Genomic DNA, 15,378 nt, shown 5'->3' on the forward strand with positions numbered 1-15,378 from the left:
CCCTGTCTTTGGTGGTCGCTTACAACACGTCCTCTGCCCAAGATCTTAACTGACGGATAGGCTCATATTCTTTACTTGAATGAAGTTTTATAATGCTTAGGGCCACCACCAACCGACTCAAGTATTTTAATTAAGCTTAGTTGTTGTTGTTGTTTTAAATTCTCAAACGTGACTGTAATGGGAGGAAGGAAAACAAAAAATATCAGAGACTGGCAAAATGAACGACAAATTTATGGGAATTAATGAACGACAAAATTATGTAATTGGTTGGCAAGCCCTACATAACATTTGATATTTATTTATTTGGAATGTGTGTGTGCCCAACTTTGTGACTGCCTTTCGATTCCAATGCTTTATGGTTGATTCATACATCCCATCTGTCCTTATTTACTAGGGACAGCCCATATTTTCTGGAATCTGTCCCTGGTAAATTGCTGTCTCTCATTTTGCCTTCGGAGGCTGCCTTGTTAAATTTTTATCTGTATTAGTTGCTAGCGATGTTGTATGTCAGGGTTCCGCGTACATTAAAGTTCTCATGTTGGAGAATGGGTGCATACACGTAAACAGATAAAAGGAGCCCAGGCATGAACACTAAATTACAGTCTTCCATTTCACCCCGTACAGCTGCTCTATTTTGAACCGAATGCAAGATAATTTTGGGTTTTTAAAGCATATCTTTTGTCAAACAAGCAGTATTTGCCCAATACCAAGTCCAACTACTGGTTCACGTAGCTTAGTACTGTCAATTCCAGGGTTCCCAAATGCTTGTGGGTGTGGGAACTTTTGAAATTTCCAGAAGGCACTGCCATAACATGGCTGTCACAGGGCAGGGCCAGTAGCAACACACCAGGATATGGTTGCCAGCTCCAGGTCGGGAAATACCTGGAGATTTTGAAGGTGGAGCCTGAGAAGGGCGGGGTTTGGGGAGGGGAGGGACTTCAATGCCATTTTCTCCAGGTGAATTGATCTCTGTCACCTGGAGATTAGTTGTAATAGTGGGCGATCTCCAGCTACCACCTGGAGGTTGGCAACCCTTGTCTGGCCATCCCAGCAGAGGCGTGCCTACGTCGTTCTCTAGCTCCACTATTTCGTTCTGTAAAGAGAAATAACTAAGTCACTGTACTTACCCTTGAAAGTATTTTACAAGTCATTGTACTTACCTTTGAAAATTATTTGCTTTCCTTGAGTAGCTTTATGCTACATATTCTTTGTATTTCTGTATAACATTTGCACGTAAATAATATAACGCTTTTGCATACTATTTTGAGCTTGATACCATTATCTTTATCCAACCACCTGGAGGTTGGCAACCCTAGAGGGAGCTCAGCAGGGATGTGATGTCACAGAGTCCACCCGCTGTAGTCTGGAGCTCAGCTGTAATTCTGGGAGAATTTCAGGCCCCACCTGAAGGTGGCAAGTGGGGGGGGTCGGAAGGCCCCTGCGGCCCAGAATCAGAACTAGGGGGGTGAAATGGGGGGTAGCTGCCTTGGCTCAGCTCCCGGGCCAGATAATCGTGCTCAAAGGGCCGGATCCTGCCCGCGGGCCTTATCTTTGACACCCTTGCTTTACGTTGCATCCCCAAGCCTCAAGAAGCAAGCAGGCGGACACCAGGAAACACATTGACAGGCACAGCTCCAACATGGGGCAGAGCCAAAATTCAAACCAGGGGCTTTCCAAAGCACAGCTCTCCATTACCCCCTCCACCACCTCTTAGGAGAATGCCTTATGTAATCCAGAAGCACCTTGCTTTTTCTAAGCTGAAAATCAACAAGGAAGTAATTAGACTGCATCAAACGTCCTTGCTTAAGATCCCGGCTGAAATTTGCCCACAGCAAGACGCTCTACACCCTTTTAATTTTTTTAAAAAAGCATCCTTGTCTTCTGATTGAATGAAGAATAATGGAAGCTGCAGACCACGGCTCCGTGCTTCTTGGCACAACAGCGAAGGCGCCTGCGGCCAAATATTTCGGCACGTCTGCTTCCTTGCAGCAGAACTTCAGCACACAGATGTGATCTGCATCTCCAATGTGGCAGGAGGGTGCTGCAATGCCTGGCCGCCAATCTGCCGCATGGACAATGAAGGGGGGGGGAGGCTCCTGGGAGGGACAGTCCCGCCACCTCGCGCACAGGCTGCGTAACAAGGCTGCATCAGAACAGTCTGCAGCAGCAATTACCGAACTGGCATTCTAGTGAAAACTGCCAGAAAGACTGCTGCAGGAAATAAATTAGATAACAACAGAAGCCAATGAAACCAAAGCGTTCAGCCAGTGAAGAGGCTGCCTGGTGCTTCTCTGTAAGAGTCACCACTCTGGATAGGGTTGCCAGGTCCCTCTTTGCCTCCGGTGGGAGGTTTCTGGGGTGCAGCCTGAGGAGGGCGGAGTTTGGGGAGGGGAGGGACTCTTCAATGCCATAGAGTCCAATGGCCAAAGCGGCCATTTTCTCCAGGGGAACTGATCTCTATTGGCTGGAAATCAGTTGTAATAGCAGGAGAGCTCCAGCTAGTACCTGGAGGTTGGCAACCCTAGCTCTGGACCTTGCCTGCTTTCAACCAGCCTGTTAAGAGCTCTGCACTAGGTATGTTTGGATCATTCAGCTACATTCTCAGGCAAAGACATGGTAAAATCACCCATCTGCAAAGAACCCTACTTGTATCTCTGCATGAGTCACTGCTCTGGCCCTGTTCTGCCACATCTCTGCATCAGGTGAGAATGGCTCATCCAATCACTCCTGAAGATGCAGTAGAATGGCCTGCCTTCAGAGCTGGCTGCTCATTGCCTCTCTGTTTGAGTCATTGTTCTGGGCTCGCCTCCTTCCTGGAACTAGGCTCAGAGCAGTGACTCATGCAGAAACAAGGAGACAGGATCTTCCAAAGAGAGGCCATTCTTACTCATTCTCAAATAGTTGACCTTTTCCAGGCATCGGATCAAAGGGTCTGGGCTCAATGTATGCATAGCATGTATTCAGTTGTAACTCTGATTCCCAAGCATCCACGATGAAAGGATCTCAAACAGCAGGTGCTAGAAAAGACCTTTCTCTGGCTGATACCCTGGAAAGCCAAGGGAGACAGCGATGGGCAAGCTGGACCAGTGGTCTGACGTTGTGGAAGGACAGGCTGACATCAAACCACAAGGAGAAAACCTTGATTCACTATGACACTCAAGCACAGAATAGGATTTGGCTTTGAACTAGAGTTTGTATGAACTGCGGTTTGGTGTGAGTAAGCGGGGGAAAGGAGCAGTGTGTATGAGCACTAAAACTGCCGTCCAAGTTGCTTGTAACTCGTGAAGCTGGTTCTGGCAAGCATGATTTATCGTTGGCGGCTTGTTCACGGGTTACTGATCGATGTTCCCCCTGCTTAGCTCAGAAAGGTTTCTCCTATAAAGATACGTCCTTAAAACGATTCGACAGACAAAAGAAAATATTACGGCAACCTTGCAAAGAAGGTAAGCAGAAGGACGTAAGGCAATATTGAGGGGAGGCTTGTGTAGGGCTACTTACGGACCACATAGGAGAGAGGGATCCGAATCTGGGATTTTCTGATGCAGAGCTCAGTCTTTTAGGGTAAAGATGCATGTGAGAGTGGATTTCTTTGACTGGATCGCCAGGCTTATGATTTGACCGTAAAAAACAGCTGGGCGGAGGTGATTTGGACTGGAGCTACAGACTTTGGGGGGGGGGGGGAGAGACTCTGCTGCATGCCATTCCCCTGATCAGAAATGTCTCCCCATCGCACAACTTTAGGTCTCAATATGGAAAAAAGAGACGTATATTCCCTGCTGGGTTCTAATGCAGCCTCAAAGGACCTTTTCTGATGAGCAAAAAAGTTTGTTCGTTCATTCATTCACTTCATTTATAATCCAACTTTCTTACTGACACTCAAGCCAGATCACACTTAAAAAAAAATGCAATAAAAGCGGTATAATGCATATAAACACTGCAATCAAACGGGATAACAAAATTAGAGGACAATGCAACAAACCCAGTATAATACAACACAATATAAAATCTGCCTAAAGTTGTTGCAGAACATTCAAATGATAACCCTATTCCCATTATTTAAAAAATGCTCTCCCAAACAATTAAACCCCTTCCCCAGTAATCCAGATCAGCACTCCCGCAAGGGCTTTCTATGGCAAAATTATATACCCTCAGCCAGAACCTCCGCAACCACTAGTTGTTAGAGGGATCACCAGAAAGGAGCCCCTAGCCCCCCAGTAATGGGGGGGGGCTTCCTTCCTTCTCGCCCCTCTTCTAAAGCCAAGCATAACCATCTTGTCAAGTGGATATACCGCGCTAGCCAGGTTCCCCACTGACAAAGACCCAGCCCGGGGTGAGTCACCGCGTCTGCTGCGAGCGGGTTTTCCTCGCCTGCAGTGCCAGGGCTTTCCTAACAAATGAGTTCCTCAGTTAGCTTTGGCAGGAAATCATTTCACGCTATGAAGGCAAGATCAGCTCCTTGCTCAGACGCATTCCCCGGCATCCGAGATGTGTTTTCTCTCGCACACTGCCGCGAACCGTCAAGGCTCACTAGGGCACACACAACGCAATATTGTATTGCAATGAAAAGGAAAGCGTGTACGATGATTACAACCGCGCTTCTTTTTTCCTTTGGCTTCCATTTCTCACTCCCCGGAGATGTCTTGCTGGACTTTCCTCCAAGCCGAACTAGATGTTTTCTCACTAAATGCAGGTTTCCAGTCCTATGTTCCTGTTATTGCAGAAATGGGGGGGGGGCAGGGTGGTACTCACAGGGGAGGACAGTTTAACTCCTTCGGTGCCCACGGCCTTATCGCTGTATAACCCACCCCCGAGGCTGTTTTTCCATTAGCTCAGCTCACATCTTGTTTTAGGGCTTGGCTGCGGAGGGAGTAAGGGTTGCAGGGGGAAATCAGCAGATGGGAGAAGGGTTCGGCATTCCCTTCTAGCCACTGATTCTCCGCTGCAAATGTCTCCCCAAGGCTTCTGACAAGGTTTCAAAAACATCAGAAAGCACAACATTCAACCAGTTGGGGGAACATTTTAACCTGCCAGGACATTCAGTTGCTGATTTAAGAGTAGCACTTCTCTTACAAAGGGATTTCAAAAGGAGATGAGAAAGAGAGACTGCTGAATTACAACAAATAATGAAACTCAAGACTATGCATTCTCCTGGATTGAATAGAGATCTGGGATTTCTGTCTCATTACCAATGCTAATTTCTCCACGCCCACTACCCCTCTGCATATCACACCTAATCCAATCATGCCTGCTAATGTCATTTACTTGCTTTTGACATTTACATTGCCATTGGGATTCACTCTTCTCTGCTTAAGGATAGACTTAAGGATAAATGGAGAGGGGCTGTGGCTCAGTGGTAGAGCCTCAGCTTGGCATGCAGAAGGTCCCAGGTTCAATCCCCGGCATCTCCAGTTAAAGGGACTAGGCAATTAGGTGATGGGAAAGACCTCCGTCTGAGACCCTGGAGAGCCACTGCCATACTGAGTAGGCAATACTGACTTCGACGGACCAAGGGTCTGATTCAGTATAAGGCAGCTTCATGTGTTCAATTGACTCACATTCAAGCTGTATCTGAAGACGTGAGCTGCGGCTCACGAAAGCTCATACCCTGCCAGAAATTTGGTTCGTCTCCACCTTTAAGGAGTCTCAAAGTGGCTTACAATCACCTTCCGTTCCCCTCCCAACAGATGCCTTGTGAGGTAGGTGGGGGCTGAGAGAGTTCGGAGAGAACTGTGACTGGCACAAAGTCACCCAGCAGGCTTCACATGGAGGAGTGGGGAAACAAATCCGGTTCATGAGATTATAGAGTCTGCCGCACATGTGTAGGAGTGGGGAATCAAACCTGGTTCTCCAGATTAGACTCTACTGCTCTTAACCACTACACTATGCTGTACTGGAGTTCATGGGACTTTAATGGACAAAAGCCATGTATGGTGGGGGCTGTATAGACACTTCGTGTCTCTGTGTCACATTTTGGTAATTCTCGCAATATTTCAAACTTTTTCATTATTATTACATTACTATTACATTACTATTAAATTATTATTTCATTATTATTACAGTACATTTTTTTTTAGACATAATGCTATTGCACACTTAATCGACTACATAAACATAACTTTTACATGTACTGGGAAACCAAAAAAATTGTGTGACTCGCTTTATTGAGATATTTGCTTTATTGTGGTTGTCTGGAACCGAACCCACAATATCTTAAAGGTATGCTTGTAATAAGGGGAACTGGGCAAGATTTAGAGAAAAAACTGGCTGGATCCCACCCCATATTTTCCACTATTTGCTTCTGTAAACCATTGCCTCTGTTTTGTCTTAGGCACATCTAACTGGGTCAGGCCGAAGTTCCATCTAGTCCACCATCCTATTTCCCACAATGGCTGACCAGATGCCGCTGGAAGGCCTATAAACAAGACTCGCATACCCTCTCACTGTTGTCGCCCCCAGCAACTGGTGTTCAAACTGTATACTGCTTCTGTCCATGGAGGTTTCATTGAGCTATCAAGGTGATTGACAGACCTCTCCTCCACAGATCTGTCTAATCCTTTTCTAAAGCAGCTTAAACCGGTGACTGTCACTACATCAGGTAGCAGTGAATCCCACAAGATAATTAGGCATTGGTTGAAGAAGTAGTTCCTTTTTGTCAGTGCCGGATTTACGTATAAGCTAAACAAGCTATAGCTTAGGGCCCCACTCTCTTGGGTCCCCAATTTTTTTTTAAAGGAAATAATAATTATTTTACTATTAATATACTTCTTCTTAATTGTATTTCAGTTCAACAATTACTTTGATAAAATACATATTTTGTTATGTGCAAATAGCTTTAGATACCTATTAGGTCCATAAATTACCATATAGCATATATTCAACACAAAAAACAGCGACGAATTTGTTGTTGACAAAGGACAGCTGGACATATAAAGGGCCCCATTACCTTCAATAGCTTAGGGCCTCATCAAACCTAAATCCAGCCCTGCTTTTTGTGTATCCTGAATCTAGCATCCATCCATCTTCATTGGGTACACCCGAGTTCTCGTAACGTGGGATAAGGAAGGGAATATCAAGTGTCTCTCTTCACTTCAAGCTAAATGTCCCAATCATTACCACTTTGGGAATGCCTCCTTAAAATTGTGGTCATCGGGTTAATAGAGTATTCTCCAGAGTTTATTTACTTCATTTACGGCCCACCTTTATGCTTAACGGGGCAGGCAGGCAATGGTCTCTTCTCCTCCATTTTATCTTCACAACAACCCTGTGAGGGAGGTAAAGCTGAGAGAGAAAGAGAGACTGAATGGCCCAAAGTCACCCAAGTGAGCTTCCATAGCGGCGTGGGGATTCAAACCTGGTTCTCCCAGATCGTAGTCTGACACTTTAAGCAGTATGCCACAATGGCTCTCTCCCTAGAAGTTAACAGTGCAATCCTAAATGGAGTTACACCTCCACAATGATTTCAGTGGGCTTAGAAGGGTATAACTCAGCTGAGGCTGGCATTGTAAATCTCCATGTTGGGGTGGAGGCATCTGGTTGCTAACATGCACGCGCTTCAATCTGCATGCGTGAACGCTGCAGTGCACAGCCTGCCATTTCACATACTACAGCAGAAGAAATATGTTGCGTATTGCAGCTAACCTATTTGGGGGGGCAGTTAATGTGTTTCTAATATTTGTTTCACTGGAAGAACCAACAGCCTTCTGGCTTTTGAACCGGAGCAAGAGTGACGACCGCAGAACAAAATGATAAAGGAGAGCTTTTATGTGTGCTGGGAGGGGCGCTCGAGCTGTGATCCTCGTGATCAGAAAAGAGACATTACAAGCACGTCTCTATTTTCATCTGAGAAACCTCGGAGGGGATGCCGGTAGCTCTTATCTACGGCAACCTTGATTTCGCGACGGAAGAGAAAAGGGCCATTGTAAAGGGCCTGAAATGAATCACACCCCCTGCTTGCCTTTCTGAAAATCTCCATGCCTGGAAACTCAGATGCCTGAGAGAAGCACGCAAGCAGCCACCCTTGGGGGGGGGGGTTATATATTTGTACTCGAAACACCATTAGCGCATCATGCTGTCTGCCGAGGCTGAGGTGCACCAAATTATATCTGATTAGCGAAAGCCCGAGCCACCTTTTCAAGGACAAAAACCAATCCAGCAGGGCACCGCTGCGTGGAGACTCGCATTAACCAGCGAGCCTCGCTTCAGAGGAGAAAGTGATTTAACTCCCTATCAAAAGAAAATGGCACTGGGGAGGGAATCTGGCATGATTTGATATGTTTCTAAAAGGCCCTCTTTGAAGAGCAAGGAAGATGCCAGTTCAAGAGCACAGCGGGGTTGGGGTGGGGGAGAGGAACACTCATTATTTACACAGCTTAAGCATTTTTCATAGTAATTCCGGGCTCTTATCTCTGCCTCCTCCCCATCATCCTTCCAATAACCTATTTTTTTGACCTTGGACGGGTTCTTTTGCTTCGGAAAGATTCGGCTGCGTTCACTCGGCGACAATTCTGCATGTAGCTCTTGTTGCCTCTACGAATGCGGAGGCATTTGCAGTGGCAAGCGAGTGCCTGCATGTCTTCGCCTCAGCCCCCTGCAGTCACCAGTCCCCCCCCCCACAGTCCCTAAAACGACCCTGTGTGAAAAGTACCCACCTGAAGATGGGGCTTCCAAATCCCACACCCACCATTTCTTGTGAGCCCCCAACTGCTATACTTCGTTTATTGCGCTTCGCTTTATTGCACTCCGCAGATATTGCGTCTTTGAGCAAGTCTATAGCTCACTTCGTGTCTCTGTGTCACATTTTGGTAAATCTTGCAATATGTCAAACTTTTTCATTATTATTACAGTACATTCGACATCGTGCTATTGCACCCTTAACAGACTACAGTATAGTGTAAACATAACTTTTATATGCACTGGGAAACCAAAAAAACTAGTGTGATTCGCTTTATTGTGATAGTCGCTTTATTGCGGAGGTCAGGAACCGAATCTGCATATATCTCCAAGGTGTGCTTGTATATTATTTTTCATGGTGGGTTCCCGGGGCGGAGCTCTGGGATAATGTGGCTTGCTTAGGATTGCCAACTCTAGGTTGAGAAATTCCTGGGGATTTGGGGGTAAAGCCTGGGAAAAGCAGGGTTTCGAGAGGGACCACAGCGGGGTGTAATGTCCTGAAGTCCACCCTCCAAAGCAGCCATTTTCTTCAGGGGAAATGCCTGGAGGTGACTTGTAATGTTGGGAGATCTCCAGGCCCCACCTGGAGGTTGGCAAGCCTAGGCTTGCTTCATTTAGGCATTCTCCTAGAGAGCCAGAGTGGTGTAGTGGTTAAGAGCAGTGGTTTGGAGCAGTGGACTCTGATCAGGAGAAGCGGGTTTGATTCCCCACTCTTCCACATGAGCGGCGGAGGCTAATCTGGTGAACTGGATTTGTTTCCCCGCTCCTACACATGAAGCCAGCTGGGTGTCCTTGGGCTAGTCACAGCTCTCTCAGCCTCACCTACCTCATAGGGTGTCTGTTGTGGGGAGGGGAAGGGAAGGCGATTGTAAAACGGTTTGATTCTGCCTTAAGTGGTAGAGAAAGTCGGCATATAAAAACCTCTTCTCCTTTAGCACTGAGGCTGGAATACAGAAAGAGCAGCTCCGCAGGATCGTTGTAGGTTGGCTCATGAATGGCTGTGACCCCCTGCGACTGACCTGCTCCATAACCTCCCCATGCTTTAAACGGCATTTATTATGCTTTCCTCTCTTCCTCTTTTCAAAACCCACAAGTTCTATCAATGTAAGAGAAAGGGGTCCCCAGAGGGAACAGCAATGCTTGGTCTCCACATTAACCACCATGGGTTTTCCCGGACGCAATCAATAAAAGCATGACAATCTTGTAGAAAGAAAGCAGCGAGGGGGAAAGGAAAGATTGATTTTTTTCCCCTACAGTCTGTTACACCAACAGGAAGCAATTGGAGCCTCGCTTCTAAAAGAAAGAAAAATAGGGAGGAATGGATACTACATAAAAGACACTGTTTAATAACAACAGCTTTGACTAATTTTAGCAGGACAGATCAGGCCTGTAGCAAGAGAGTTGCTGTTTATGTAGGGTTGCCAACCCCAAGGTACTAGCTGGAGATCACCTGCTATTACAACAGATTTCCAGGCGATAAGAGATCAGTTCCCCTAGAGAAAATGGCCACTTGGGCAACTGGACTCTATGGCATTGAAGTCCCTCCCCTCCCCCAACCCCGCCCCTCCTCAGGCTCCGCCCCCAAAACCAGAAGTGACAGCATCGCATAGATGATGCTGATTGCCGCCCCCAACCCCGCCTCCCTAAACCTCCCACCAGTTGCGAAGAGGGACCTGGCAACCCTATGTTTATGGAGGGTAACAGGTCCCCTCCTCGCAACTGGTGGGAGGTTTAGGGAGGCGGGCCTGGGGGCGACGATCAGCATCATCTATGTGATGGCAAAGCTTACAGCATTAATAAATCAAAAAGAAGATATTGAATTTGTGGCAGAATGGGAGGCATGGACAAAATACTGTATGAATGAATTTAATTGTGATATTAAGGGATATATTTTGATCTAATTCAGATATGTTGAAGCAATTAAGGGAATTTTTGAATTAATTATACTTATATGTAAATGATATGGGTGATTTATTATAAAGAATTAGACAATAAATATAAAGAGAGTAGCAATGACAATAAAGAGACAGAGGAGGGGAGAGGGGAAGTTAAAGATATATATATATTAGATATGATAAGAAAACGTTGTTATATTATATACTTGGTTAATGGTTATATGTAATTGAATAATGAATGAATTTGAAAAAAATAAAAATTTTATTAAAAAAAAAAATCTATGGGATGCTATCACTTCCGGTTTATGAGAAAGTGCCGGCATCATGCTGGGGGGATGCTCTAGCACTCACAAAAAACCTCTGTGGTTTCCATAGAGGGTTCCTCCCCATGAGTCCTAGAACATCCCCCCAGCGCGATGCTGGCACTTCTGCATAAACCGGAAGTGACATGATCACATAGATGACGCCAATCGCTCCCTTTCCCTTCCTCCAGCCTGCGTCTGCTTGCCGACCAGCTGAGAGTCAGTGGGGAGCAGAAGTAATTGGCGGGCGATTGCCTGCCATCACCGGACAATTGGGAGCCCGAGTAGCAAAATTAGCATGGAGGAGAACAGGCACAAAATAGCGAGGACCCAAAACACCAGACACCATGTTTTTAAAAACCAAGCTGCTTTGATTCTAGTGTTCTAGGGGGGCACACTCCATTCACATATTTATTTATTTATTTATTTATTTAATTGCATTTTTACCTTCTCCTCCCTAAACCGAAGGTCGGGCTCATAGGGCAGACCTGCTGGGCCGGTTGCCAACGTCCAGGTTGGCTTTCTATGTTCATGATGCTACCATTTGGGAAGGCCCCACGGCTCATTGGCAGAGCACATTCTTTCTTTGCTCGAGGCTGTAGAGGCAAGTCCAGGCCCTGCTCTGGAAACGATTCCTCCCAGTTAGCGCTCACCTCTGCCCCGTCCTTTCGTACTCTCGATTACTATTTGCAGGAGAGAAAAAATAAACTGTTTCCTACTCACAATATTCAATGCCCAAGACGATATCCCTGAAGTAGAGCCGAGCCTGCTCTTCGGTGAAAGGCGAGTCACACGGTACCTCCATGACAGGCCTAAAAATGGGGCATAATGAGGAAGAGGAAAAACCATTTCAGACATGATCTGGGAAAATCCTAGGCTTCCCACTAAGCAGGGAGTTACAACCAGTCTTTGCTCTAGGATCCTGTTCTGTCCATTCCCCCTGTCCCCACCTCCTTCTCCCCCCAGCTGCCAGCCAACAGCAACCCTAGATCTGACTGAAAACCCTTGTGGTGGCTGCAAGGACTTTGTAATGTGTGAAATCACCCCTGGGTGTCAGGGAATCTGGAGTTCAAGTCCCTGCTCTGAGGAAGCTCAATGGCCAACCTTGAGCTAGTCACCTTTCAGCTTAATCTCCTTCACAGGGTTATTTTGAGGATAAAATAGCAATTATCAGAGAGGAAGAACAAGATACACACGTGATTAAAAAAAAATCAGTAGCTTGAAGGGAAAGCTACTGGTTTGCTTGGCAAACGGAGGGCTGGTTTACTTAAACATGCATCGTGTCCAATGGTAGTTTTAGCCAAGGGGCAATGGGGGCTAAAGTTTATTTCCGGCTATGGAGGTTTCTGTAGATATTATATACACACTTGTGTATATATGTGTGTGTTTCTGCTATATTTTTGTTGTTCTCGAGCTCTGAGGTGCTCATGATGGTGCTCATGATGGTACATGGTGCTCCACTCCATGTTATCTTCACAACAACTTTACATGGTAGGTCACCTACTGGTAGGTCACCTACTGATCTGCTTGGCTGAATGGTGATTTCATTCTAGGTCTCCCAACCTGTAGTCTGCCACTGACCACCTCAGATATGGCAGAGCCAGTGTGGTATCGTAGATTTGTTCCATGAGGGCTAGAAACTTTTTTTTTTAAGCCAAGAGTCTATGAAGTTTCATTCATCACTAAATTTTTTGTTTGTTCTGGGCTCCTCAGGAATCATAACATACACCAGAGCCGTAGGTAAATAAAACCCACTTACCCCTGTCGCAGGAGGTCGAATACTGGAGGAAGGAAAAAAAGAAAAAAATTAGGGACAGAAGATAATTAAAGACTGGTTCAATCTAATGAATGGGAGGGAGGAAATGCAAAGATCACTCACTAATAAATTGCGAAAGAAGATAGGCATAGAAAAACCATAGAGCAGGAGAAAAGCTTTATAATCCCTTTATGGGTCATTACGGCAGCTTTAAGAATTGACAACAGCCAGGTTTATGTGTGTCCCCTTTTCTCATGATCAGTGTAACACGCAACCAGAATCTCAGCTTCTTTCCTTTAAAAAAACCCAAGTTTCTAGTTCTCATTATCAAAGGGAACTTTGGAAATGTGCGCTTCCCCATCCCTGCTTCCCCCTCCTTCTCTTCCAAACGTTTCCAAATGACTTGAAAATTTGAGTCAAGGAAGGAGAAAGAATGGCATAATCCTTAAAAGTGGTGTAATGTGTTCCAATGGCAACATCCAGGTTGTGGATTTTATGCTTTTTAGATCACAACACAAGCAGCTGTGCTCACAAAGAGTCACCACAAAATATTCACATTTCACAGCACAGAGAACAACCTACCCATGTACAGATTGTCTTCGGCAGGATCGTCCAAAACCTGGAAAGAAACAGAGATTTATTCTAAGTGACGGATGCCTCTTCTCCTGTATTTCTTTCCCCTCAAGGTGTCTGAATCACAGATTGCAGTATAAATCTGAAGGAGTTTTATATCATTTTAACTGCCTTGGGTTGCTGCCAAATGGAAGTTTTGTTCCAGTTTGGCATTCAATCTGGAGTGGGGCTTTCCCCCCCTTTAGCATCCACTTGATACCATTCTCTAATTATCTGCTACTCAGGTTTTCCCCAGCTTTGCTTCATTTCTCCTTCCCCCCCCCCCACCCCAAAGCCCTGACCTGGATGGCCAAGGCTAGCTTAATCTTGTCAGATCTCAGAAGCTCAGCAGGGTCAGCCCTGGTTAGTATTTGGATGGGAGACCACCAAGGAAGACCAGGGTTGCTGTGCAGAGGAAGGCACTGGCAAACCGCCTCTGTTAGTCTCTTGCCATGAAAACCCCAAAAAGGGTCGCCATAAGTCGGCTGCGACTTGAAGGCACTTTACACACACACACACACACACCTCCGCCCCAAAACCTGGTTGACAACAATCTTTTGGGAACAATCACAGTAAAAGCGTGTTACCACAACATGCGAATGAAAAGGTGCACATTTTCGCAACTGCTACCAACCCTGCCGCCGTTTTCCATGGCCACCACTCTTTCCTCCCAACAGCTTTTTGGAGTTAAAAAAAAAATCAGTAATTGACTTACCCCTACACTTTCAGCTATAGCAATAAGTTAATTACCAGGTTCAGTAATTGACACACATGGCCAAAGCTTAATGCCACAGGAATAGGTCAATTACCGTTTTTCGTAAAAGGCCCCAAAATGTTCTCTAGCGGCAGGGGGGAAGGGGTTAGACAATGGACGTTGCCTCGCCCTCATCCTACAAAATGGCAGCACCGCAGGAGGAGACAATTAGTGAGCTGACACCAATCACTAATGAAGCCATGTGGCTAGGGTTGCCAGGTCCCTCTTTTCCTCCGGCGGGAGGCTTTCGCATTTACAAGCGCGCCGACCCATGTGCAGCGCTTCCAGTTTGGAACTGGAAGTGTCCCCTCCCAAAGGGCCTTTACCTCTTCGTTTGAGTGGTGAACCACTCAAACTAAGAGGTAAAGGCCCCTCGCGAGGCGGCACTTCCGGTTCTAAACCGGAAGTGCCGCACATGTGCACATTTGCCCCCCGGCCCTCAGGCGGTCGGCGGGCAGAGGGGGCAATTGCCGAGGGGTTGCCTGCCACCAGCGGGCACCTGGCAACCCTACATGTGGCCCCTGAGAACTTGGCAAGGTTGATGGGGTTCAGCCACCAATGGCCCTCTAGGGCAGTGGCCAACCAGGAAATTTCCTTGTAAGTCAAATGGCCAATTTGTAGGGTGGCCAACCTCCAGGTACTATCTGGAGATCTCCTGCTATTACAATTGATCTCCAGCCAATAGAAATCAGCTCACCTGGAGAAAATGGCCACTTTGGCCATTGGACTCTATGGCATTGAAGTCCCTCCCCTCCACAAACCCCGCCCTTCTCAGGCTCCGCCCCAAAAATCTCCTGCTGGTGGCGAAGGGAGACCTGGCAACCCTACCCATTTGCCTGTGTTTGCATTGCTGCAGTTTTTTCCACTGGTTGTGAACACTACCCCTATGTGCACACGCGCGAATAAACAGACCTCAATAAGTTTGACAATGTTGATATGGTACAGTTTCTTTAGGATGGCTATTTCCTGATAAATCCGCTCCAGAGGGGCCATCGGTTTTGCTTGCCCGCCAGCAGCAGCTTTCGATCCCCGAGGAGGAGGCCGACCTTCGACAACGAAACAAAAATTTAAAAAGCCAATCCACATGTTACACTGATTCTGTCCCCAGAATCCTAAACCCTGAGGTGTGGTCTGGTGATGTCATGGCACGGGGCTTCTGATGTCATGAAATGGGGCCTGTGGGTGTCATCTTGAATAGCAGCACTAACAGCTGTACCTCCACACACAGCTAAGAACTGTATCACATGGTATTTGTGAATAGGAGACATCAGAATCTCATGGCTTTGAAGCAACGGACAAAATACAAAGGAAGTCTTAATTAACTGCACCAAATGTAAAATATAGGTAGTTAGTGACAAAATATTGCCTCCTATCTCCAATTGACATGCA

The 15,378-nt window shown here is 46.3% G+C and overlaps 1 protein-coding gene across 1 annotated transcript in view; it reads right to left on the bottom strand.

Moving 5' to 3' along the window:
- Positions 1 to 15,378, bottom strand: part of CAMKK1 (calcium/calmodulin dependent protein kinase kinase 1) — a 65,110-nt gene that overhangs the window by 22,084 nt on the left and 27,648 nt on the right. The window contains exons 5-8 of the mRNA XM_056865642.1: positions 14,902 to 15,035; positions 13,206 to 13,242; positions 12,627 to 12,648; positions 11,591 to 11,679 (exon numbers count right to left, since the gene is read on the bottom strand). Of these exons, the coding sequence (XP_056721620.1) occupies positions 11,591 to 11,679; positions 12,627 to 12,648; positions 13,206 to 13,242; positions 14,902 to 15,035 (282 nt within the window). The remainder of the gene's footprint in view (positions 1 to 11,590; positions 11,680 to 12,626; positions 12,649 to 13,205; positions 13,243 to 14,901; positions 15,036 to 15,378) is intronic.

This window comes from Euleptes europaea, chromosome 19, assembly GCF_029931775.1.
Source record: "Euleptes europaea isolate rEulEur1 chromosome 19, rEulEur1.hap1, whole genome shotgun sequence".
Lineage (NCBI taxonomy): Eukaryota > Metazoa > Chordata > Lepidosauria > Squamata > Sphaerodactylidae > Euleptes > Euleptes europaea.